A 24,306-nucleotide genomic window follows, 5' to 3' on the forward strand; every position below is an offset into this window, starting at 1 on the left:
ACGCATCACTGTAGTTCTATCTACCCTCAGTTGAAACAGATCAGGACTGAGAACTGGCCTTTAGAACTACCTGCTGCTATGGGCTGTATATAACTGATTTAACTCAGTAACTGTTACACATGGGATTAGTTTGGAACTTTAAAATTAAGCATACTGAAAATTTCAAAATAAAAGCCTTGAATATTTTACATGACGTAATTGCTCTTTTTGGCCGTATATGACTTTTTCATCCAAAGCAATGTTACACATGGGATTAGTTTGGAACTTTAAAATTAAGCATACTGAAAATTTCAAAATAAAAGCCTTGAATATTTTACATGACGTAATTGCTCTTTTTGGCCGTATATGACTTTTTCATCCAAAGCAATGTTACACATGGGATTAGTTCGGAACTTTAAAATGGAGCATAATAATAATTTCAAAATAAAAGCCTTGAATATTTTTACATCAGGCAATTGCTGTTTTTGGCTCTATGTGACTTTTTCATCCAAAGCACTGTTACACATGGGATTAGTTTGGAACTTTAAAATTAAGCATACTGAAAATTTCAAAATAAAAGCCTTGAATATTTTTACATGACGTAATTGCTCTTTTTGGCCGTATATGACTTTTTCATCCAAAGCAATGTTACACATGGGATTAGTTCGGAACTTTGAAAATGGAGCATAATAATAATTTCAAAATAAAAGCCTTGAATATTTTTACATCATGTAATTGCTCTTTTTGGCTTTATTTGACTTTTTCATCCAAAGCACTGTTACACATGGTATTAGTTCAGAACTTTAAAATGAAGCGTAATGAAAATTTCAAAATAAAAGCCTTGAATATTTTTAAATCATGTAATTGCTGTTTTTGGCTTTGTATGACTTTTTCATCCAAAGCACTGTTACACATGGGATTAGTTTGTTACACATGGGATTAGCTTAACAAAAATTTCAAAATAAAAGCCTTGAATATTTTTACATGACGTAATTGCTCTTTTTGGCTTTATTTGACTTTTTCATCCAAAGCACTGTTACACATGGTATTAGTTTGGCCCTTTGAAATGAAGCATCCTGCAAATTTCAAAATAAAAGCCTTGAATATTTTTACATGACGTAATTGCTCTTTTTGCCTTTATTTGACTTTTTCATCCAAAGCACTGTTACACATGGTATTAGTTTGGTCCTTTGAAATGAAGATTAACAAAAATTTCAAAATAAAAGCCTTGAATATTTTTACATCATGTAATTGCTCTTTTTGGCTTTATTTGACTTTTTCATCCAAAGCACTGTTACACATGGTATTAGTTTGGCCCTTTGAAATGAAGCTTAACAAAAGTTTCAAAATAAAAGCCTTGAATATTTTTACATCATGTAATTGCTCTTTTTGGCTTTATTTGACTTTTTCATCCAAAGCACTGTTACACATGGTATTAGTTTGGCCCTTTGAAATGAAGTTTAACAAAACTTCCAAAATAAAAGCCTTGACAACATTTTAAATCGTACCGAACGGTGCACGTCCGCCTCGCTTAACGTTCTTGCGGTTCTCCGCGTGCCACTGATCACGTCGCGGCGTCCTTTAGCGTCGACGCCAATTTGTGGCGTGACGACGCCGGGCCCATGCCCGACGGGCGCGCCTTGGCAGGCCCCGGCTAAATTTCTTCCGAAATTTTCTAGTTATTCTTTATTTTTCTTCCGTAACCGTTAATGCGGCTCATACCGCTGGGTGCACACCTACAAATGAGGTATCAAAACGTGCAGAAAATTCACGCCATTGGAGCTATTACTTTTGGTGGGATTTGGGGTTAACGTGGCGACATAATTCGCAAAAAACTACGAAAAAAACCCCATTATAAGTCAATGGGAAAAATCCTAGAAATACCCTATTTTTGAGGATTTTCTGTGTCGTCACAAATTCACCTAGAAATGCCATTCAAATTTCATTTTGTAGATACGTCTGTGATCTCTTCGAAAGTGAAGATGGCTCGTCGATACCAGTTACGGTTTGTCCACAATTTGTCTCTAAGCGACCCAAAGTTTCTCATTTTTCCTAAAGTTAGAGTGTCTCTCTGGCTGCTTAGAGTGAGAGATGAAGACAACTTTTTCAGCCCAAATCATTTTTGAAATCGCCATCACGGCCACAAATATCGCACGATTAGTATCAAAATCGGTCCTGACATTGATACGCCTGTCTGCTCCGGTAAAATGTTTTCGAAATTTATCTAGACCGTACGGTTTTCTGTCACGGTGCTTCAGAGCAAAGTCATGCGACAGGATTTTCTGAGGCTCTCAGGCTCTTTCAGTAACACTTCACACCTTGGTGTGAAACTTATTTAACATAGCAACGGAACTCAAGAGGCTATTGGCTGCTGATTTGGACTACAAATACGCATCATTGTAGTTCTATCTATAGTGAAACCCTGAGTTGAAACAGATCAGGACTGAACTGGCCTTTAGAACTAATTGCTGCTATGGGCTGTATATAACTGATTTAACTCAGTAACTGTTACACATGGGATTAGTTTTGAACTTTAAAATGAAGCTTAACAAAAATTTCACAATAAAAGCCTTGAATATTTTTACATCATGTAATTGCTCTTTTTGGCTTTATTTGACTTTTTCATCCAAAGCACTGTTACACATGGTATTAGTTTGGCCCTTTGAAATGAAGCTTAACAAAAATTTCAAAATAAAAGCCTTGAATATTTTTACATCAGAAAATTGCTCTTTTGAGCTTTATATAACTGATTTAACCCAGCAATTGTTACACATGGGATTAGTGTGGCAATTTAAAATTAAGCTTGATGAAAATTTCAAAATAAAAGCCTTGAATATTTTTACATCAGCTACTTGTGTTTTGAGCATTATATAACTATTTTTACCTAAGGACTATTACGCATGGGATTAGTTTGGCCCTTTGAAATGAAGCATCCTGCAAATTTCAAAATAAAAGCCTTGAATATTTTTACATGACGTAATTGCTCTTTTTGGCTTTATTTGACTTTTTCATCCAAAGCACTGTTACACATGGTATTAGTTTGGCCCTTTGAAATGAAGCTTAACAAAAGTTTCAAAATAAAAGCCTTGAATATTTTTACATGACGTAATTGCTCTTTTTCGCTTTATTTGACTTTTTCATCCAAAGCACTCTTACACGTGGTATTAGTTCAGAACTTTAAAATGAAGCATACTAAAAATTTCAAAATAAAAGCCTTGAATATTTTTACATCAGCTACTTGTGTTTTGAGCATTATATAACTATTTTAACCCAAGGACTATTACGCTTGGGATTAGTTTGGCCCTTTGAAATGAAGTTTAACAAAACTTCCAAAATAAAAGCCTTGACAACATTTTAAATCGTACCGAACGGTGCACGTCCGCCTCGCTTAACGTTCTTGCGGTTCTCCGCGTGCCACTGATTACGTCGCGGCGTTCTTTGGCGTCGATGCCGATTTGTGGCGTGACGACGCCGGGCCCATGCCCGACGGGCGCGCCTTGGCAGGCCCCGGCTAAATTTCTTCCGAAATTTTCTAGTTTTTCATGTTCTTCATTTGTTTATGCAAGTTCATTTTGCTTCAGTAGTGAATCACTGCATGCAAAATAATGCTTTGATAAATGTTGTTTTCGTCTGCAAAAGTAAAATAGTTCCAGGTTATTCCTGTTTCCCTCTCTCTCAGAAGTAGAATGTCAGACATTGCTGAGTAACAGAAGAGGTAGGCTGGAGGGGAGAGAGAGGGACATTTTTTCAAGAAACAAGAGATCAGCACCTCAAAGAAACAATTGAAACAAAGAAGATAACGTTCAAACTGTAGAGACGAGGTCCAAAAAGTACAGAAACCTGTGCAATAATTGCACAGTAAAAACATTAATGGTGTGTGATTAACCCGTTAACTTTGGCAGCCCTAATATACTCATATAGAAATATATATATATTTCAACTTTGGCAAGTATGTATATCTTGTTTTTGCTCATGCTCATGTTTTCGCTCCACCAGCTTGCAACTGTGACCCTCAGGGGTCCATCAGCTCCCTTTGTGATCCCCGTGGGGGCCAGTGTCGATGCAGGTCCAACATCATTGGTCGGCGCTGTGACAAGTGTGCACCGGGAACCTACGGCTTTGGACCCTCAGGCTGCATACGTGAGGAGCTCACATGAAGACACACAGTACCTTCTTCCTTAATTCCTCTACAGGGCTTTTGATTAACTTTAAGATTAAGAGTGTAGTGGATTTTTCTCAAAGTTAGAAAACAATATCCATGCTTTGGATATCCTTGGTTCAATAAATCTGTAATTTTGTCGATCAGACAACTGTAAGTCTGGCACTTCACAATTCTGGTCTTTATGGAAGAGTGTCGGTTAAAAGAAAGTCATACAAAGTCCTGTTAGAGAGAACCAGAGCGTCACCTGGGCATGAAAATTATTGTTCAGATGTTTTCCTTCTGTTTTGACCCAGCTTGAGATATATATTTTTTTACCCCTCCAGGGGGTCTTTTGTGGGCTCTAGTGTCCCTTATATGAAAGTAGGCTGACAGGAAAGGGGGAAGACATGCGGCAAATATTGTCGGGTCCGGGAGTCTTACCCGCGACGGCCGCGTCAAGGACTCAAGGCCTCCAAACATGGGTCGCGCTATCCCCTACGCCACCACGGCACGCCCAGCTTGAGATATTTTGCAAGGAAGAATTAGCAGAAATATTTTATTTTAGTTGTAGATATTACAAAGCTGGTCTAGACATTCCCAAAAAGGTTTACAGCTGTAATCAAAGCAAAAATAGTAGAAGTAGCAATAATGAGTCACTGGCTGGGGGCAAATCCAAATGCACTGCACACTTTTCAGGCTTTAATCTCAAAAATTATATAATTTTCATTCTATATCATAACTGTGCTAGACTGTGTTACACCTTTCAGGTAAGATTCAATAAAATATGTAGTAGTTTATGGTTGAAACGTGGTGAAATGTGAAAAGTTGAATGGGTATAAATTCGTTTTCAAGGCAATGTAATATGTGAAATCTTTGCATAGGATTTAATGTTAGATTCAATGTTACACACCTTTAGGAAGTTGAAAGGCTTATAGTTGGTACCCTCTACTGTTTCTAAGTAAATATTTCTAAAAGAAAATATTTACTTAAGAGGAAGAGGAAAGGCTCTTCCCAGCCTTTCCTCCTTTAACCCCACCCAATCTACTGCTCCTTGCCCCACATCCTGTGCTTTGTCTCGGCAGCATGCGAGTGCAGCTTAGACGGGTCGGTGACTCGACTCTGTGACAAGTACACCGGGCAGTGCCAGTGCCGTCCCGGGGCGTTTGGTCAGAGATGCGACGGGTGTCAGGCGGGTCATTGGGGCTTTCCCAGCTGCCGACCCTGCCACTGTAACGGACATGCCAACCACTGTGACCAGAGAAGCGGAGTCTGCATCAACTGCAGGGATAACACCGGCGGGGACAGTTGTGACAGGTGGCTTTCCAGAATACATTTGGTTATAACTTTATTGCAATGAGTTAAATGAGACATTGAATTATGCAATGCAGTAAGATATTATGTGCACCACTTACAGAGCAAGAGATCAATTTGAACTAACTTCAGTTGTGACTAAACTCTTTTCTCATTTTCTTTGAATGAGTTTCTTGCGTCTCCTGTAATCAGGTCAGAGGAATTATTTTTTCACTTAAGAAAACAAAATGTTTATTTGAAATTTTTATTTATGTGAACAGTTCCTAAATGCTGCCAGAATAACCCAGATATAATGTCTTTAGCATTTTCTTTTGTTTCCTTATGAGCTAAATGATATTTGTTTAACTCACTATGAATATAACTGTAGGTTTCTGTGTGTTTATTTAGGTTTCAGTGTTCAGTGGAGTCTCTGTGTTGTCCTGTCCACCCCTTGATTAGTTACACCTGTTCCTTGTTTCCCCTGATTGTCTCCCTGTGTATTTAAATCCATCTGTGTTTGTTGTTCTTTGTTGGGTCCTCGTCTATTCTACTGTCTTGTCTAGTTGTCTTGTCAGCATGTCATGTCGTACCAATTGCTACCAGTATTGAGCCATTAGCCTTCCGCTCATCTGTGCTGCCTGGATTATTGTACTTTATCATTAAATCATGATTTTCTTCTCTTCAACCTGGGTCCACTGCGTCTGCCTCGCCACCATTTACCGCAAAACATTACAATAACTTTGATCTCGACGGTAGTTTTAGGAAACTTACATCCTATGATCCATGATTTTTTTCTTTACTTTACATTAAAAGTTATATTAAATTTATTTGTATTCCTGTAGGTGTGCCAATGGTTATTATGGGAACCCAGTTTTGGGTATATCATCTGGTGGTCAGTGTCGCCCGTGCCCATGTCCAGATGGACCCCACAGTGGACGCCACTTTGCCACATCTTGTTACCAGGACAGCCGCAATCGACAAATTATCTGCAACTGTAACCAAGGTTACACAGGTAAGCATCAAATAAGTAAAAGTTACATTGATGAAAGTGTGGATAGATGGAAATTAAATGGATGTAATTAATTTAATGCAATGAAACAGGATTTTATGTACATATGTGTGTACATGTATGCATCTATGCATTATATGTTACATATCTGGATCGATCTATCTACCGATTAATATAAATATACAGGGGTGCCTGAAGCTGTACGGCAGTACGCACTGTGCGTACCTTGAGGTTTTGCTCGGAAAAAAATATGATAGTTATTTTGCTTTTCATTATTTTCCCCATTTGCTATGGGTCCGCTGACGAGACACCCCATCGATTCTCCATTGACACACTGTGACATCTTCCGCGCTCTTCCTCAGCGTCACACTAGACTGGGAGAGTTAAACAGTTAAATCTTGTCAAAATGTCACAAAGAGTAGAAATGAAGCAAACTTTGTCGCTTCACATCCTTCTCTGGAAGTCTCAGATAAACCACCCGAGTCAGCATCCTGCTCCTCACACCGGTAGGCTTTGCTTTCCTGTCTTTATTATTTAGTATAATTTATTTTTTTTAAATTACAAAATGCTATGTGGGCATATAAGTTTGTGCGTGTGTCGCACTGTGCATGACAGTTGAGCCAAGTGTGGATCAGATCTGCGGCTTCCGTGCCATGCACTTTGCGTTCATGTGTCCTACCAGTGTGGTTTAGGTTTGTGCGGTTCATGCGTGTTTTGGATGTGGCTGTGTTTGTGTGGATCAGGTGCAATGATAGTTTTGTGCGTACCCTCCAATAATATCCTGTAGGCACCCCTGTAAATATAGATCGATATAGATATAGATTGATATAGATACATTTGTGCTGTGTTGTCAAAGTGTTTGCTTTTTTTGTCACAAATGAATCTTTCAGCTCATCATATTTTTCTTTTCTCTCAGACAGAGTTAACTTAAGTAAATAAAAAAATTTGTTTTTGATTATTTCACGCCTTAGGAAAAATAAGCTATCCAAATATATCTAATCCTATGTGATTTTTAAAAAAACTTTCTTAGACGTGATAAAGGGTCATGCCAACTATTGGTCCTACTAGCTACCATCAAACATGTGCAACGTCTCACAATGAGTCTTTTACTTTGCTGTGGGGAATTTTGGCCCACTCCTCTTTACCAAATTGTTTTTAATTCGGCCACATTGGAGGGTTTTTCTGCATTAAATTGCCTGGCATGGCCTTCAAATTTAAGTTCTTTAAGTAGTTCTTTTAAGTCATCTTTTCTAAAATCTACTTTTTTGTTTGTTTTTGGAGTTATTAAACTGGCTGCTTTGCTTCAGGTGGTTGTGCTGCTGCCTAATAAGCTCAGCGCAATTGAGATCTAGGTCACAAACTGACAGCTGGATATTCTTCTAACCCTAACTTTAACCCCTGCTTTTTGTAATCATCTTAGCCTGATGTTAAAATTAGCTTGATAATCTGAAACATTTTAGTATCGCAAAAAAGCAGAACCAGAGCAGATCTATAAGGGTCAAGCAATTTTCAAGGCACTTTTTATGAAGGAAAAACCTCCAGTGAGGTAGCAACAGTAGTGTTTCTGTGTGGGCTTTAGTGAATGGTAATGGTTTTCATTTCCTTCCTCCCCTGTACTACTGGCACAGGGATTGTTAAACGCTCCGGGGCGACCGTTTTTAAGCGTGAGTAATGACAGTTGGCCCCCTCTCATTCCTGCTACCCTCTCCTATTTTTTTATTTTATATTTTGTTTGTTTTGTTTTAATCCACCGAGCCTACTGTCCTGCATCTACTGTCCTACTGTCCCACCAGTCTTACCCATGCATGAACCCAGCAGCACCGTTGTGCCACAACACACTTCCATGTGAGACCTGGTTCAAAAAATGGTTCAGTGTTTTCTCTCACTGGCTGTGTTGTGATGTTTGCACCTAAGGTAACAAACACAGATTAAATGATTCAACAACCAAATTAACCAGGTCAGTGTTAATAATAATCAAACAGAGACCTGACCCAGAATCTTTCTACAGTAAGTAAAACTGGCTGTTCCTCAGTCTGGTTCAGTGTCTTGTTAAGCAGTTGATGCACGACTGAATGATGTCACTATAAAAAGCATTTTAGTCCTTGTTTTGTGGTGATATTTGTTATATCTTTAAGTTGTTCACTGTTAAAATGTTAGATAAAGGAAAATAGCAATGTCATACACTTAAGTTAAAATTAATGAATTGATTCGGAAAATGACAACTTTTGTGGCTGAGCTCCGATCTGTTTTTTTGTCATCTTTAACATGCACATAGTCAAATCAGATTTTACTGAGGATGTTTCCAAATCTGAATTTTAACCATTCTACTGTGAGTGGTAGCTATATACACCAGAAGCTGAGATAAAATCATAATGGTTGTGTAAAAAAGCAATTACTAGAAAAACGTTTGTTCTGTTTTAATTCAAAAACAAGATTATGGGGTTTTAAGCTTTTTTTTTTTTTTTTTTTTTTTTTTTACATAAAATCACATTCCATAATAACAGAATAGAAGATGCAATCTGCTGAAGCTTGTCAGTTTAAAAGTACATTAAAAAAAACAATCTTTTAGAAGGTATTATTACTTTGAGGATGATCATTTTTATTTGTCATTATTTTGTCATTAATAGTGTAAAGTTTTGGTCAAAAAAAGCCACAGTTTTTTGATAATGTTTGATTTGTAAAGCATTTAAACAGGAAAAGATCCAAATACTTTTTAAAGACACTGCATCCTCCTCACTATTTTATGTTTAGCTATGAGTAAATAAAGCTGATACTGGTGACACAACTTTCCACATATGTTTATCTCCATCCTTTTAAGACTTTTGTTTTTTGAGAAGAAAATGGCTGCCTGTAACTATTTAGTCTTAATTTAATATTAGGGAAAAAAAACACAGTTAAAGCAAAATGACCCATTTCTGCTGCAAGTTTAACAACATCCCTGCTTCCCTCCCATTCCATCCACCGTAAAATCAAGTTGAGAAATCCTTAAGTGCACCTTTCAATGAAATTTGTTTGCTCCTCCTCCTCCTCCTGTTTCAACTCAGGCGCCCGGTGTGAAGAATGCGCCCCAGGTTACTACGGCAACCCCTCTCAGCCGGGAGGGCGCTGCCAGCCATGCCAGTGCAACAATAACATAGACATGTCAGACATGGACTCATGCGACAGGCGGATGGGGGAGTGCAGGAAGTGCCTTTACAACACAGAGGGCCCCAACTGTGGCATCTGCAGGAGCGGATACTTTGGAGATGCATCCCGACGCAACTGCAGGAGTTTGTAACAGTTTTCTAAAACATAATCTATCCAGAAAAAAAAATAGATTGTTTTATCGACAGACTGTTGTTTATTTCTTTATTTTTTTCTTGTTCAGAGTGCATATGCAACTTTTTGGGCACGGAGCGCAGCCAGTGCATGGAGCGTGAAGACTGTGTGTGCCAGCGTGCCACGGGCCAGTGTCAGTGTCTGGCAAATGTGGTAGGTCTGTCGTGCGACCACTGCGCCCCCAACCACTGGAACCTGGCCAGTGGGAATGGCTGTGAAGCATGCAACTGTGATCCCAACAACTCTGTCACATCCTCCTGCAATGAAGTAAGTTAGGCATGGAGCTAAGCACTATGCTGTGGCAGTTCATGTTGCTTGACATTGGATGTTTGCCACATATAAGATAAAGGATAAAAAAAATATGGTGTAAACTCTTAAAATTTGGGAAGCACCGAGAAATTGGACAGCCGATACTTGCATACAAAATCAATCTTATCCACCACTGAAAATGACTGGAATCAGCCATTTCCATTACAAATGTGCGCAAATTTTTGTCTGTATTCTGCTATGGTTGAAAAAACACAATTTCACAATTGTGTTTTTTTCATGAAATAGCATGAAACCGCTATCACATGTGAATAAGCTGTTCATGTGATAAATCATTGAAAATAATGGCAGTGATGAATGTAAACAGTTACATGAGACTATATTCATAATTCAGTGAAGGCGCTAGCGCTTCTCATCTCTCAGTCATCAGCATCTTAGTCAGGCACTGGAGCGACAATTTCCTTATACTTGGGAGCGCTATGTGTTCTGTGTTTTGGGGTTTTGAAGTCTGTGATATTACAGATGAACTATGGATTGAACACATTGGAATAACATAACTTTTTATGAACTCTGTGATGTTGTGAGAACTCTGGTGGATCCAGCTGCACATTGTCTGAAATACTCAGTTAACAATAGTCACCCCACTGTTTCCTTTCTCAATATATTTAGCGAATTTCCAGACTAAAACATCGGTATCAACCACAATTAGAATCAGCAGATCAGGCTTTTTGAATATCAGTGATCGGCCAGAAAATGACAATCGGTGCAACTTTGCTTTAAATAGTTAAAAAAAAAAAAAACATGAATTTGTCAAGAAGCAGCCTGTGAGTGTTACAGCTGTGGGCATTAATGGGCATAGTGACAATTATTTTAGCATTAAGGAGTTTATGGAAGCTAAGAAAAAAGATGAAAGGAGATCCTTTGATCTGGAAGGAAATTTAAAGTAAGTTTAAAGTCCTAATAGTTGTATTTTTTTGCTTTCTGTCCCACAGTTTACAGGGCAGTGTCAATGCCGAGAAGGGTTTGGAGGAAAGACCTGCACAGAATGTGAGGAGAACTTCTGGGGAGACCCCCGGACTCTGTGCAGAGGTCAGAAATGTAACGACTCAGTATCTTAGTACACATGGTCAGAGCTGCAGCTAGGTATTTTAGCACATTCTGCAGATGTTTTTCTCAACTGCTCAAGCCAATTTTATGTAATATTAAAAAAATACATAAAAAACACAAATATACAAATAATTCAATTACTTTTTAAAATAAGAAAATAAACGTAAATGTTATTGCCGGTGTTGAAACTGCATGTTTTAGCACCGATTAATGAGTATTTGATTAGTAAATTAGTTTCCAATAATTAATTCATTACAATTAAACTAATTAATTATGGATTTTGAGAATCCTGTAGCAGAATGCACTGTAAATATTACAATATTGCGACATCTTTTATTCATTGTGTTAAAAAGCTAAATAATCTTTGCCATTACCATTCACTAGTACTTGACAGTACATCTCAACTGCATCGTCAGTCTGTGTGTGTGCAATAATCATATTGTTGAGGACAATATCATATTGGAGTGCAGTAATTGTTGGCTAATACATTTTAAGAGCTCTAAAGTTGTATTTTTCATGCTAATGCTATATTTAGCCAGTAGATATAATTGACATGGCCAAAAATGCTAAAGGTATATCACACGACAAAGGCTTGTCACAATAGCAAATTTTCGCCTGACAATAAATTGTCCCAGAAGTTATTACGATAAGCGATAATATCATTGTTTTGAGACAATTTTCAAGTAATATAATTTTAATGGTATAATAATGCAAGAACACATTCTCAAGCGCCAATAGGCTTTAAACTCTAATGAACATTTTACACAGGACATTTAAATTTGGACATTTAAAATATCCAAAATAAATAAACAAAGCAACAAATAAAATGAATTATGAAGTCTCAGTAAACCAAATTGTCCTTCAAAAATGTCTAGTTGAGACCGAAGCACCAGACTGAAGACTTTTATCATCCAGTTTCAGGTAGAAAGAGAGAGAAAATGGAGAAAAACCATCAATTATGCAAATGGAAATTACTGAGCTTGTTTTTTTATGTGATTAATTGATTTATTGTTTATTGCGACAGACCTAGTAGGAAACATAAATCAGAAAGATAAAAACAGACCAATATTATGCCCATTTATGTATTTCTTTAATATTAAGCAGCCCTAGTCCTCTCGTGTTTTCCCTCTGTAGCGTGCGACTGTGACTGGCGTGGGATTGAGACGTCTCAGTGCAACCGCGCGACCGGCCACTGCGTCTGCCAGCAGGGGGTGTCGGGCGTCCGCTGCGACCAGTGTGCCAGAGGCTTTGCCGGCCAGTTTCCGAACTGCCAGCCCTGTCACCAGTGCTTCGGGGACTGGGATCGGATAGTGCAGGTGCAGCTCTGAGTGAAAAACAAGGGAGTTGATCCTCAAACAAATACTGATTAAATGTGAGGAATTGTTGTTTTCACTCTTATCATCAGGACCTGGCAGTACGCACCAAGACTCTTGCGGAGCGAGCCAATGAGATTCAAAGCACTGGGCTTATTGGACCTTATGAGAAAACCTTCAAAGACCTGGAGGCGAAGCTGGCTCAAGCTCAGGCCATCGTCAACGCAAGAAATGCCACGACTGCAGCTGTGGCTACTCTGATGGCTCTTATTGAGGATCTCAGGTACTTCTGCTTCACTCCAATACATTTAATTTATTTATTTTTGACAGACAATAAAACATAAAAACTGAAATAATAACAAGATAAGTAGTAATGCCAATTGACATGCAATTTTACACCTCTTATACACATTAATATACAGTCATTTAAATCTACACACACCGAATAATATACATCTACATTAAGTGACACTTAAACCTGACATTATCATCATGAATTGTAGAATTACTTGCATATTATTAATCAACAATAGAAATTTTTGCTTTTAAGGCACTCATCCAATAATTACGACGACCATTGTAGATGGAAAAAAAGATGTCGTAAATTTCTGCCGAAAAGTCAATAATCCTCTAGAAAAAACCTGAAAATTTTCAGTTTTTTTTCTGAGATTAATCTTGTTTTTTTTCTTCTTGCGATTTTTTTTTTACTTTTCAAAGTCAAAATGTTTCAACATTTGGAGCTCAGAAATGTCCTTGTTTTTTTTAGACAATTTCTGAGTAATTTTTGTGGAAATTTATTCCTTCTCTCTTTTTTCCGATCTACAGTGGCCCTAACACATCGTTGTATTTTCCAATCAGTTCATTTTGTACAGTTTTTTTGAACTGGCTCATATGTGTAGCTTGTAGCACACATTGATACACTGAAGAACATTGTTTCTTAAAACGTCCTTCTCCTCTCTGTCACAGTATGAATAATGAATGTAAAGATACAGAAAGCTGTCATTCATAAATGCTCACATATCATTATAAGCATAAAAAACTCCTCTTATATTATTCAACCTTGTTGTGTATCCAAGGGCACAAATTGGTGAGACAACCGAAGCCCCTAAACCACGGTGGAGGGAGATTTAACAATCATCCATGACCGAAACCTCTGACGCAAGCAAGGAGCTGAACACTCTGGAGCGGGAGGCTCGAGAACTGAACCTCACATCTGAGCAGCTAAAACATCAACTGGATATTCTGAAAAACTCTAACTTCTTAGGTGGGAATGAAGCCAAGCTCAGACGAAACTGTTGTGTTTTCCATTTCTAACACGTACCCCAACTGAATTGATCCTTTTTCTTCCTCCAGGAGCGTATGACAGCATCCGCAGCTCCTACAACATGTCTCGAGATGCTGAGCGACGGGCCAACCAGTCAACCACCACCAAGCCTAGCACGGTCAGTCAGTCGGCAGACACTCGCCGCCGCACCGAGCGCCTCATTGCCTCGAAGAAGGACGACTTCAGTCGGAAGAACTCAGCAAACAAGCGAGCACTGGGGGAGCTGAAGGCCCGAGCCCAGGGTCTGGACATGAAAACGCTCAATGAGAAGGTTGGGTCCATCGCTTAATTCTTTGAAGCACTGCTTTCAAGTTTTTGACAACACAAGATGTTTTTTAATCCCATGCACCGATAAATCGGCCCGATTTCCTTCATTTTTCGGTGATCGGCAATTGCCAACTGATCTTATCACATCTCAGCCACCGTCTTATTCCTACTCAATTAAAATAAAGAAAAGGCACCGACATAAAATAGTTTTATTTGGTTTCTTAGATTCCTAAGTAATTCTAACTAAAATGAAAATTTGTAGAATATTTTACATTACAGTAAGCCTGACACAATAGACTTTATTAAAATGAGCTCAATAATTTCCATTCTAATGATTTATTTTTCAGGGCAATTTTGTTTACAGAAACATGATAAACCCTTTTATTTATGGTTTCTTTTGTTTGTGGCTTTTATTTCCGTTTCATGTTTTGGTTGTTGTTTCGTTTTGGATATTTAAAATATCTAACAGTTCCAGTGTTAATTTTTTTCCCCCAAAATTAAAGTTAATTGGTCTTTGAGATAACGAACTTGCATTATTATGAGTATATTTGTTGAAAATAGTCTGAAAACAACATTATCGTTTATCACAATATTTCTGGGACAATTTATCATCCAGTAAAAAGTTTTCTTATGACAAGCATATATAACACCTTTAATCACTTTTAATATTACATACATTTGAGGAAAGTTAAAATTGATTCCGTATTTACTTTAGCTTTGAAGCTCTGCTAATATTCTCTGTTTGCGCCGACAGATTTGTGGTTCTCTAGACGACGTTCCCTGCACGAGAACCCCTGTGGAAATAGGTTTTTTACTGTTTTTTTGTTAACTGGGTTCTCTTATCTTCCACTGTCTGACTGGTGGTGTTGAAGGTGGAGGTTTACAGGCTGACGAGATCCAACCTGGAATGATCAGAGAATCAGAGATCTGCCACCAGCATGATGTGAAGGTAGAATGCAAAAACTTACAAGCGGTGTGAAAAACAAGGGATCCAGAAAGCAGGAACCACATGGACAACGATGAAAGAATCCAGCGATGAGCAGCTAAAACCTGAAAGATTAAAAACTGGGAGACTGCATTAGTAGAGGAACAGGACAGAATAATTTACTATTTGGAAAGCAGCGTGTAGGGAAGCACCACTATTACACCCTGAAACAGGACGAGTTGAGAGGAAACACAAAGACGAAGAAAAGCCCCGGTGCAAGGCGCTACCTAAGGCTTCCTCAGTCCTGCCAGAAACCTTAACATCTAAAATACTAAATTTAGCAGCGGAACAAAGAAAAGCCCGGTGCAAGGCGCTACCGAAGGCTTCCACAGTCTGCCTAGAAACCCAATGGCTTTAATAAAAAATATGAGAGAAATGATGATGTCCTAATGCGACTTCCCAAATAGGTCTTCAGTTTTTACAGATCCCAATCTAATCAGAGTCACTTGACAAGACGTAGTGAGATCTAAAAAACAGTGTCTGGACTCTGTCTTGCTGTAATTCACTAGATGTTGAAGGTATTGCTTCCTCTACTGTGTCCTCTTCAGTCCCCATCCATAAAAAGAAGTCAGGTATGACAAAGTTGAATCTTCAAAGTGCATTGATGGTGAAGGACGGAAAACGAGGGGTGACAGAATGGATCCTCATATGGCGACATTGGTGAGAGACTGACACAGGGTGACAAAATAGGATCTTCAAAGTGCGTCGGTGTTGAGGGACTGAGGACGGGGATGACAAAATAGGATCCTCATATGTCGACATTGGTGAGAGACTGAAAACACTGGGTGACAAAATAGGATCTTCAAAGTGCGTCGGTGTTGAGGGACTGAGGACGGGGGATGACAAAATAGGATCCTCATATGGCGACATTGGTGAGAGAAAGAAATCAATGGGTGGAAAAATGGGATCTTCAAGTGCGTCGATGTTGAGGGACTGAGGATGGGGGATGACAAAATAGGATCTTCAAGTGCGTTGGTGTGGGGACTGAGGACGGGGGATGACAAAATAGGATCTTCAAAGTGAGTCAGCGTTGAGGGACTGAGGACGGGGATGAAAAAATAGGATCCTCATATGGCGACATTGGTGAGAGAAAGAAATCAATGGGTGGAAAAATGGGATCTTCAAAGTGCGTCGGTGTTGAGGGACTGAGGACGGGGGATGACAAAATAGGATCCTCATATGGCGACATTGGTGAGAGAAAGAAATCAATGGGTGGAAAAATGGGATCTTCAAAGTGCGTCGATGTTGAGGGACTGAGGACGGGGATGACAAATAGGATCTTCAAAGTGCGTTGGTGTTGGGGGACTGAGGACGGGGGATGACAAAATAGGATCTTCAAAGTGAGTCAGGTTGAGGGACTGAGGACGGGGGATGAAAAAATAGGATCCTCATATGGCGACATTGGTGAGAGAAAGAAATCAATGGGTGGAAAAATGGGATCTTCAAAGTGCGTCGGTGTTGAGGGACTGAGGACGGGGGATGACAAAATAGTATCTTCAAAGTGCGTCGATGTTGAGGGACTGAGGACGGGGGATGACAAAATAGGATCTTCAAAGTGCGTTGGTGTTGGGGGACTGAGGACGGGGGATGACAAAATAGGATCTTCAAAGTGAGTCAGCGTTGAGGGACTGAGGACGGGGGATGACAAAATAGGATCCTCATATGGCGACATTGGTGAGAGAAAGAAATCAATAGGTGGAAAAATGGGATCTTCAAAGTGCGTCGGTGTTGAGGGACTGAGGACGGGGGATGACAAAATAGTATCTTCAAAGTGCGTCGGTGTTGAGGGACTGAGGACGGGGGATGACAAAAAAGGATCTTCAAAGTGCGTCGGCGTTGCAGGACTGAGGACGGGGGATGACAAAATAGGATCCTCATATGGCGACATTGTTGAGAGACTGATAACACTGGGTGACAAAATGGGATCCTCATTTGGCGACATTGTTGAGAGACTGATAACACTGGGTGACAAAATGGGATCCTCATTTGGCGACATTGTTGAGAGACTGATAACACTGGGTGACAAAATGGGATCCTCATTTGGCGACATTGTTGAGAGACTGATAACACTGGGTGACAAAATGGGATCCTCATTTGGCGACATTGGTGAGAGACTGATAACACTGGGTGACAAAATGGGATCCTCATTTGGCGACATTGGTGAGAGACTGATAACACTGGGTGACAAAATGGGATCTTCAAAGTGCGTCGGTGTTGAGGGACTGAGGACGGGGGATGACAAAATAGGATCTTCAAAGTGCGTCGGTGTTGAGGGACTGAGGACGGGGGATGACAAAATAGGATCCTCATATGTCGACATTGGTGAGAGACTGAAAACACTGGGTGGCAAAATGGGATCTTCAAAGTGCGTCGGTGTTGAAGAACTGAGGACGGGGGATGACAAAATAGGATCTTCAAAGTTCGTCGGTGCTGAGGGACTGAGGACGGGGGATGACAAAATAGGATCTTCAAAGTGCGTCGGTGTTGAGGGACTGAGGACAGGTGGTAACTCAATGGGATCGTCATATTCCGTCTTTTGGTACGGAAAGGACAGGACACTATACTTGGTCCTCTTGGCTGGGGGCTCCTCTTCCGCATCACTGTTCTTTGTCCTCTTTCCGTTTATGCCAGTCACAGATGTCACATGAGCCGCGTCCTCTTCCAAACCTACCTGATGATGTTGCAAGGTACCGATAGGTCTGGACTTCTCTGGACGCAAAATGGGCTCTTCCTGTTTGTCAAGTCCAGATGGGAATTCAACTGAATTCCCATCTGCCATGTCTTCTTGGGGCTTCTGAGCCACCCCTAATTTAATGTTTGGTCGAAGGACCTGGACAACCCGAAATCGGGATCTAAAGTCATCCTGGTCTCCATTACCTACCTCGTCTTCACTGGAGCTGTAAGTAGAGCTACCACTGGAGCTGGTAATATTGCTATCAGTGGAGCTGGGTAGAACAGTCCACAGACTGCGGAGGTGAACTATACTTCAACTCCTCTCCGTGGTCTTCAGAAACCATGTCGGCTTCATTTAACCGCAACTTACCGTGTTTCTTACCATTATCTGGACGTCCCTCCAACGTCGGGGATCCATCTGCTGGAAGCGCCATGGTATGGGCTGTGAAGAAAAAAACAAAGCCAAAAAAGCTATAAATCTGTATCTTGAAAAAATCACAAAAGTCCAAAGCAATGTTTAGAGGGAACACTGAAATACCAACAATACAATAACCCAGCTTTGTGAATGTGTTTGTTTTTCTTGAATATATTTAATTAGCAATATTAATGCTATGCCAGATGTGATTATACAACAAGAACGGGAATAAGAGATAAAATAAATAAAGCTTATCTTTAGTCACACAAAAAAAACAGCAAAAAACACAATTTTACATAAAAACCAGAACAAACTCTAAAACTCATTGATCAAACACGTATAAACCATCAGCACTCAGACAAACAAACTTGCAGCTTCATCTTGGTACCAATCAATCATTAAACACAATAAATCAAATTTAGATTTATTGGTAATTCATCCCTAGCCATAAACTCTTAAAATAAAATAAAACCCTGCAACAAAATGGATTCACTAAAAGTAATTTTCTCAAACTAAAGTAAAATGTTTTCCAATCACCACTATTAATATTGCTGACTCTTTCTGAAAATGTAATCAGCGGGAAAATATATTACAGCTCCAAACATGCAAAGGACCAACACAGCATTTCGTAAACAACTAATTATTCAAAACTCCTCTTTCTTAGAAAAAGCAAACTAAGCAATAATGGTTTAGTTAATACAAACTAAACTACTTAGAAATAATACAGGACAAATATGTATCTAAAAACTTTTCTAATATTCAAGTATGAAGGTTTTATTTCAAGCAACGTATCCAAGGAGACCAAATGTGTTATTTAGGCATTTTTGAAACCTGGACCAGACACTGACTACTTATTCCAAAGATCTGAATAAAACAAAACGGATCTTCTAAAACCAGAAATAACTTTTTAAACCACATAAACAACGTCAAACCCCTGCAATCCCTCCAAGATTTTAACTAACAAATGAATCACAACTGGACCCACTGAAACTGAGATGATTGTTTTTCTAATGAATTTTAACATTCACTGTTAACATTCAAGTGACTTCTGAAAATGATACGTCACTAAAATGCAATGGAACAAAAGGCTGTTTTTCTGGTCTTGAGTAATTACAGTAAACTAAATAATTTAGTTACTTTGTGAAATCAACAGGCACACATTGATTGTTCTTTAATGACTTTTTATAAGAATAAAGCTGTGTGTTGTTATTTAATCAATGTATCCATGGAGGCTACATAGAACACATTTTTCACAAAGCTGCGTTGAAGTCATTTTAAATAATGTCACCAATGTATCCATGGAAACTAAATATGTTTGTCTAGGCATTTATCAAAAAGACAAAAAGGGCAAAGAACCATCCAGTTTACCAAGAATTGGAATCCAAAGTCATCAAAGATGATTTTCACAAATAAATCAATTTTTTTGTTTGTGAAAATTAGCTTTGATTGATGATCACTACGACTATACACGATTCACTGCCTATTAATGGTCTATCATTAACGAACACACACACTTACAATGCTTATTACTGGGGCGACAGTGGTAGGAGTTTGCCCTGCAATGGTCCGCCTCTGTCGTTGTGTCCTTGAGCAAGACACTTCTCTCACCTTTAGCTGGAGTTTATTGCTGGCACGATACAACATCTGTGGCTACAATCCATTAGCTTATAAACATCAGTGTGTGAACGCGTACATGAATGGAAATTTTATGGAAAGCGTCCTAACAAACCGTTAGTCTGATGTCATTACCATGGAAACCAAGTATGTTTGTCAGGGCATTTAAAAAAAAACACAACCACATCAACATGTCCCTATCTTGAAAAAATAATGAAACTAAACAATTAAAATATAGGTTATTATAAGGGTAAACACTATTTTTTAAAATGTTTTTAAAAAATAATATTAAATATTTAAGGCATTTCATTTTGCGTGTCCATGGAAACTGAGTGTTTACCACGGCATTTTTCAAAAAATAACGGTCAAAAAACAAGCTAATTTTTCAGGAATTTGAAGTTAATTTAACTAATTTGACTATAATTCAGTAAAATGCATATATTTCTTAAATTATTACACCACAGTTTAACATTCCCGACATTTCCAGCGAAATTCAGTAAAGAAAAAGGCTCATTAGTTAACTAGTTAGTTAGATCTATGCTAGCAAAGAATGCTACTCTCTTTTTTTCTACAGCAGTCAGTATTTCTTTAAAACACACACACACACACCCAAAATAAACTAAACAAGTCACTAATATCTTAGTAATAACTTGCTTTCGTTTATTAAAAATAGTAGAAGAATGATTTTAACCTTCCAGCTGGTCACCCTGCTGCTTCTTCTCCCGGTCAGGAAACGTCTTTCGCAGGTTTGGTATCCACGGGTTTCTTCAGCAAGTGCGAATTTCAGCAAGTTCTTCTTCAGCAAGTTTTGCACAGCAGACTTCTCGACAAGCTCAAACCTTCCGAGGCTGTAAAGGCTCCTTCAGGCGTCTCTCTCAAAAGTCCCGTCGCAAAGGGGAAAGAACTCAGAAGGTCGGCGTCATTTATAGGCTCGAGGACGCTAACGTCGTTGCCATGACTTCCATTGACGAACGCACGCGCTGGTGCGTGAGAGAAATTGGACCACAAATAACGGAGATTTTTTTTTTTCTTTCGAAATGTTTTATTGTTACTTGGGACATTTTTTAAAAACATGGCATTGTACAGTTATACAGAAATTTTACTTATCTTTTAATAAATACAATTCTTTAATTAAGTTAAACTAAAAGAGGATAAGAACAAGGACATTAAAACAATAACTCTGTATGTTTAAAAGTTGAGCAGGACCGGGGTGACTCCTTACGAAGTTCGGAGCCGTCCGGTTCTTCCAAGCAGCGCTGCTGCTCAGAGGGGATCCCCGCCCTGAAGCTCCTTCCCGCCTGCCTCACCCGGGGAGCCAGGCCGCCGCTGCTGGGACCTCCGTCCGTGAAGCGCCGGATCCTTCGTTCAAGGAGGCGCAGGCGATTCTTCTTTGTGGCTGTGTCCATACTTATATAATGTATAACTACCAGGGACGTGCGGTGAGGTTCATAGCTGGTGAGGCACTGACTTAATCATATTCAGATTTACAAATATAGACCCCCTGCATGTTATTGTTTATGTAAGGAAATTGCGCGCATGTGGACAACGCTGGAGGGCAAAAAGACTATTTCCGTTCACTCAATCAAACTTGGACATGTAGATATTATTCATTTCGTGCTGTGCTCCACAGCGAAGGGGAAACCCGTTAAAGTACAACCCAAAACCACGTCTTTTGTCGCTCTCGGTATCAGCGCAGCTACGCACAGACTCGTTGCCATAGCAACTGACAACAACGACACAATAAAAAACACTCAAATATTTCCCAAGCAAAAAGCAGAACATTCAGTCTGTTGCAGTAGTATTGTTGTAGTATTATTTTGCGATTATTAATTAATTGCTGTGGTAAGAGGAGAAAACTATAAATATATCGCTGCACTTGACCTTACTGTATGGCTAGCTCCATGGCTAGCTCGCTTACAGTATCTTACTCTGCAGTTGTGGAATCACAATGTCTGGGATCATGAGCGCCCCCTGCCATGAGGCAAGAGAACTGCCTGCCTCACCTCGAATCTGTTCTCTGCCGTTTTTGATCGCTCTTCAGCACATGAAACACGTTACACACACAATTGGTGACAAAAAACCCACTGTACATTATATACATAAGTTAAATTATGGAAAATCAGTTCATACATTAAATGTTTTTTTAGCCATTTTATTGGCGAACATGCTCTCAGAATGGCAGCCTGTGCAGTTAGCGAGAAGTTGCGCAATCCCAGGTGAGGCTCAGCTCGCTGCTGCCTCACCAGCTGAGCTTCCGAGCATTTGAATGGGAAAATGCAGAAATTCAGCGATTTTGAAGAAAAAATAATCTGAACTTTTTTAAATTAAATGAAAAATAGGTATAGTACAAACCACAGGGTGAAAATAGCAATATAAATGATTTTATCATTATTATTTTTCCATGATTACAGGTGAGGCTCTGCCTCACCTGCCTCCCCTGACCGCACGTCACTGATAACTACCTTATACATTATAAAAGTGTTATTGGGGCCTGCCCATAGCAATGCATAAGGAGAGCAGTACTGACTTGCGAAGTCAGTAGCATGTGGGACATCACTAGGATGTTTTCTATAATTGACTTACTCTTTCAGTATACTAAACACGGCTAATAAGTAAAATAAATAGCTAATAGCTTATTTAAGCTAAAATGCTTAAATGCTTAAATAAGCATTTAACTGTATTTCTGAGCTCTGCATACACCATTTTTGTCTCATCACTGCAATTACTGTGAGTGAGCTACAAATATGAATAGCGGTACTATGGGAGAAGACAAATATCTCTCATTGCTTCAAACGGTTTTTCAATACGTCTCTCGGTTCCTGAACGGCAAGGAGTTGTTCTGACTGCTTTTTCCATATAAACCAATGGGGTGTCTCACAAAGATAGAAATCTTTTTCCACCTCTCTGTGTCACACACACATGACAGTTAGCAGAGGATTGATAACCATAGCAATGGAACACAGGAGGCGATTGGCTGCTGGTTAGGACTACAAATACGCATCACTGTAGTTCTAATCAACACTCAGTTAAAACAGAGGGCTGAGCTGCCATTTAGAGCTACTGGCTGTTTTGGCCAGTAAATAACGGATTTAACCCAAACACTGTTAGACATCTTAATTAGTGTGATCATTTAATATGAAGCTTATGTTTTTTTTCAAAATAAAAGCCTCAATATCCCCCTCAGGTTAATGCACCGCCTATGGCGGTGCAATAATATATTAGCAATATTTTTCTCTCAGGTTAGGGAACTGCCTTGCGCAGCAAGGCAGTTCATTAGCATTAGCCTTTTACCTTAAATAAGCTATTAGCTATTTTCTTACTTATTAGCCATGTTTAATATACTGAGTGGAGTAAGTCAATTACAGACAACATTCTAATGATATCCCACCTGCTATTGACAGCATTTAGGGAAAGATATGTTCAGCCTGCTTTGATCAGAAAAACTAACTGCTTCAAACAGTTACAATTCTGTCTCTCCCTCTCTGTCTCACTCACATGACAGCTGAACTGCTCTTTAGAACTACAATGACTGAAGGTTAGAACTACAACATGGCGGACACTCAGTGCCTACAAAAGAGGTCTGAGCTGAATGTCAGAACTACAAACATGGAGGAACTGTCAGTTACTACAGAGGAGGACTGAGCTGGCCTTTAGAACTACTTGTGTTTTGGGCTTTTTATAACTGATTTTACCCAACCATTGTTACACATGGGATTAGTGTGGCAATTTAAAATTAAGTTTAATGAAAATTTCAAAATAAAAGCCTTAAATATTTTTACATTATGTAATTGCTCTTTTTGGCTTCATTTGACTTTTTCATCCAAAGCACTGTTACACATGGGATTAGTTTGGCCCTTTGAAATGAATCATACTGAAAACTTCAAAATAAAAGCCTTGAATATTTTTACATCACATAACTGCTCTTTTGAGCATTATATAACTGATTCAACCCAGTGACTATTAGACATGGGATTAGTTTGGCCCTTTGAAATGAAGCTTAACAAAAATTTCAAAATAAAAGACTTGAATATTTTTACATCATGTAATTGCTCTTTTGAGCATTATATAACTGATTTAATCCATTGAGTGTTATACATGGGATTTGTGTGGCCCTTTGAAATGAAGTTTAACAAAAATTTCAAAATAAAAGCCTTGACAAATTTTACATCATGTAATTGCTCTTTTTGGCTTTTTTTTTTTACTTTTTCATCCAAAGCACTGTTACACATGGTATTAGTTTGGCCCTTTGAAATTGAGCATACTGACAATTTCAAAATAAAAGCCTTGGATATTTTTACATGACATAACTGCTCTTTTGAGCATTATATAACTGATTCAACCAAATAACTATTAGACATGGGATTAGACTTGTCCTTTGAAATGAAGCTTAACAAAAGTTTCAAAATAAAAGCCTTGACAATTTTTACATCATGTAATTGCTCTTTTTGGCTTTATGTGACTTTTTTTATCCAAAGCACTGTTACACAATGGAATACTGTGGGCATTTAAAATGAAGCTTACTGCAAATTTCAAAATAAAAGCCTCAATATGCCCCTGAGTTTAGTGCACCGCCACAGGCGGTGCAATAATATTATTCTGCATTA

The 24,306-nt window shown here is 38.8% G+C and overlaps 1 protein-coding gene across 1 annotated transcript in view; it reads left to right on the forward strand.

Moving 5' to 3' along the window:
- LOC116713415 (laminin subunit beta-2-like) overlaps positions 1–14,994 on the forward strand; it is a 40,540-nt gene extending 25,546 nt beyond the window's left edge. The window contains 15 exon segments of the mRNA XM_032553556.1: positions 3,976–4,119; positions 5,203–5,434; positions 6,253–6,422; positions 8,048–8,083; positions 9,464–9,688; positions 9,787–10,004; positions 10,997–11,093; positions 12,246–12,427; positions 12,517–12,707; positions 13,501–13,531; positions 13,534–13,575; positions 13,577–13,688; positions 13,778–14,019; positions 14,770–14,821; positions 14,888–14,994. Of these exon segments, the coding sequence (XP_032409447.1) occupies positions 3,976–4,119; positions 5,203–5,434; positions 6,253–6,422; positions 8,048–8,083; positions 9,464–9,688; positions 9,787–10,004; positions 10,997–11,093; positions 12,246–12,427; positions 12,517–12,707; positions 13,501–13,531; positions 13,534–13,575; positions 13,577–13,688; positions 13,778–14,019; positions 14,770–14,821; positions 14,888–14,994 (2,081 nt within the window).
- Positions 14,995–24,306: the final 9,312 nt, after the last annotated feature.

Source organism: Xiphophorus hellerii, chromosome 22 (genome assembly GCF_003331165.1).
Source record: "Xiphophorus hellerii strain 12219 chromosome 22, Xiphophorus_hellerii-4.1, whole genome shotgun sequence".
Classification (NCBI taxonomy): domain Eukaryota; kingdom Metazoa; phylum Chordata; class Actinopteri; order Cyprinodontiformes; family Poeciliidae; genus Xiphophorus; species Xiphophorus hellerii.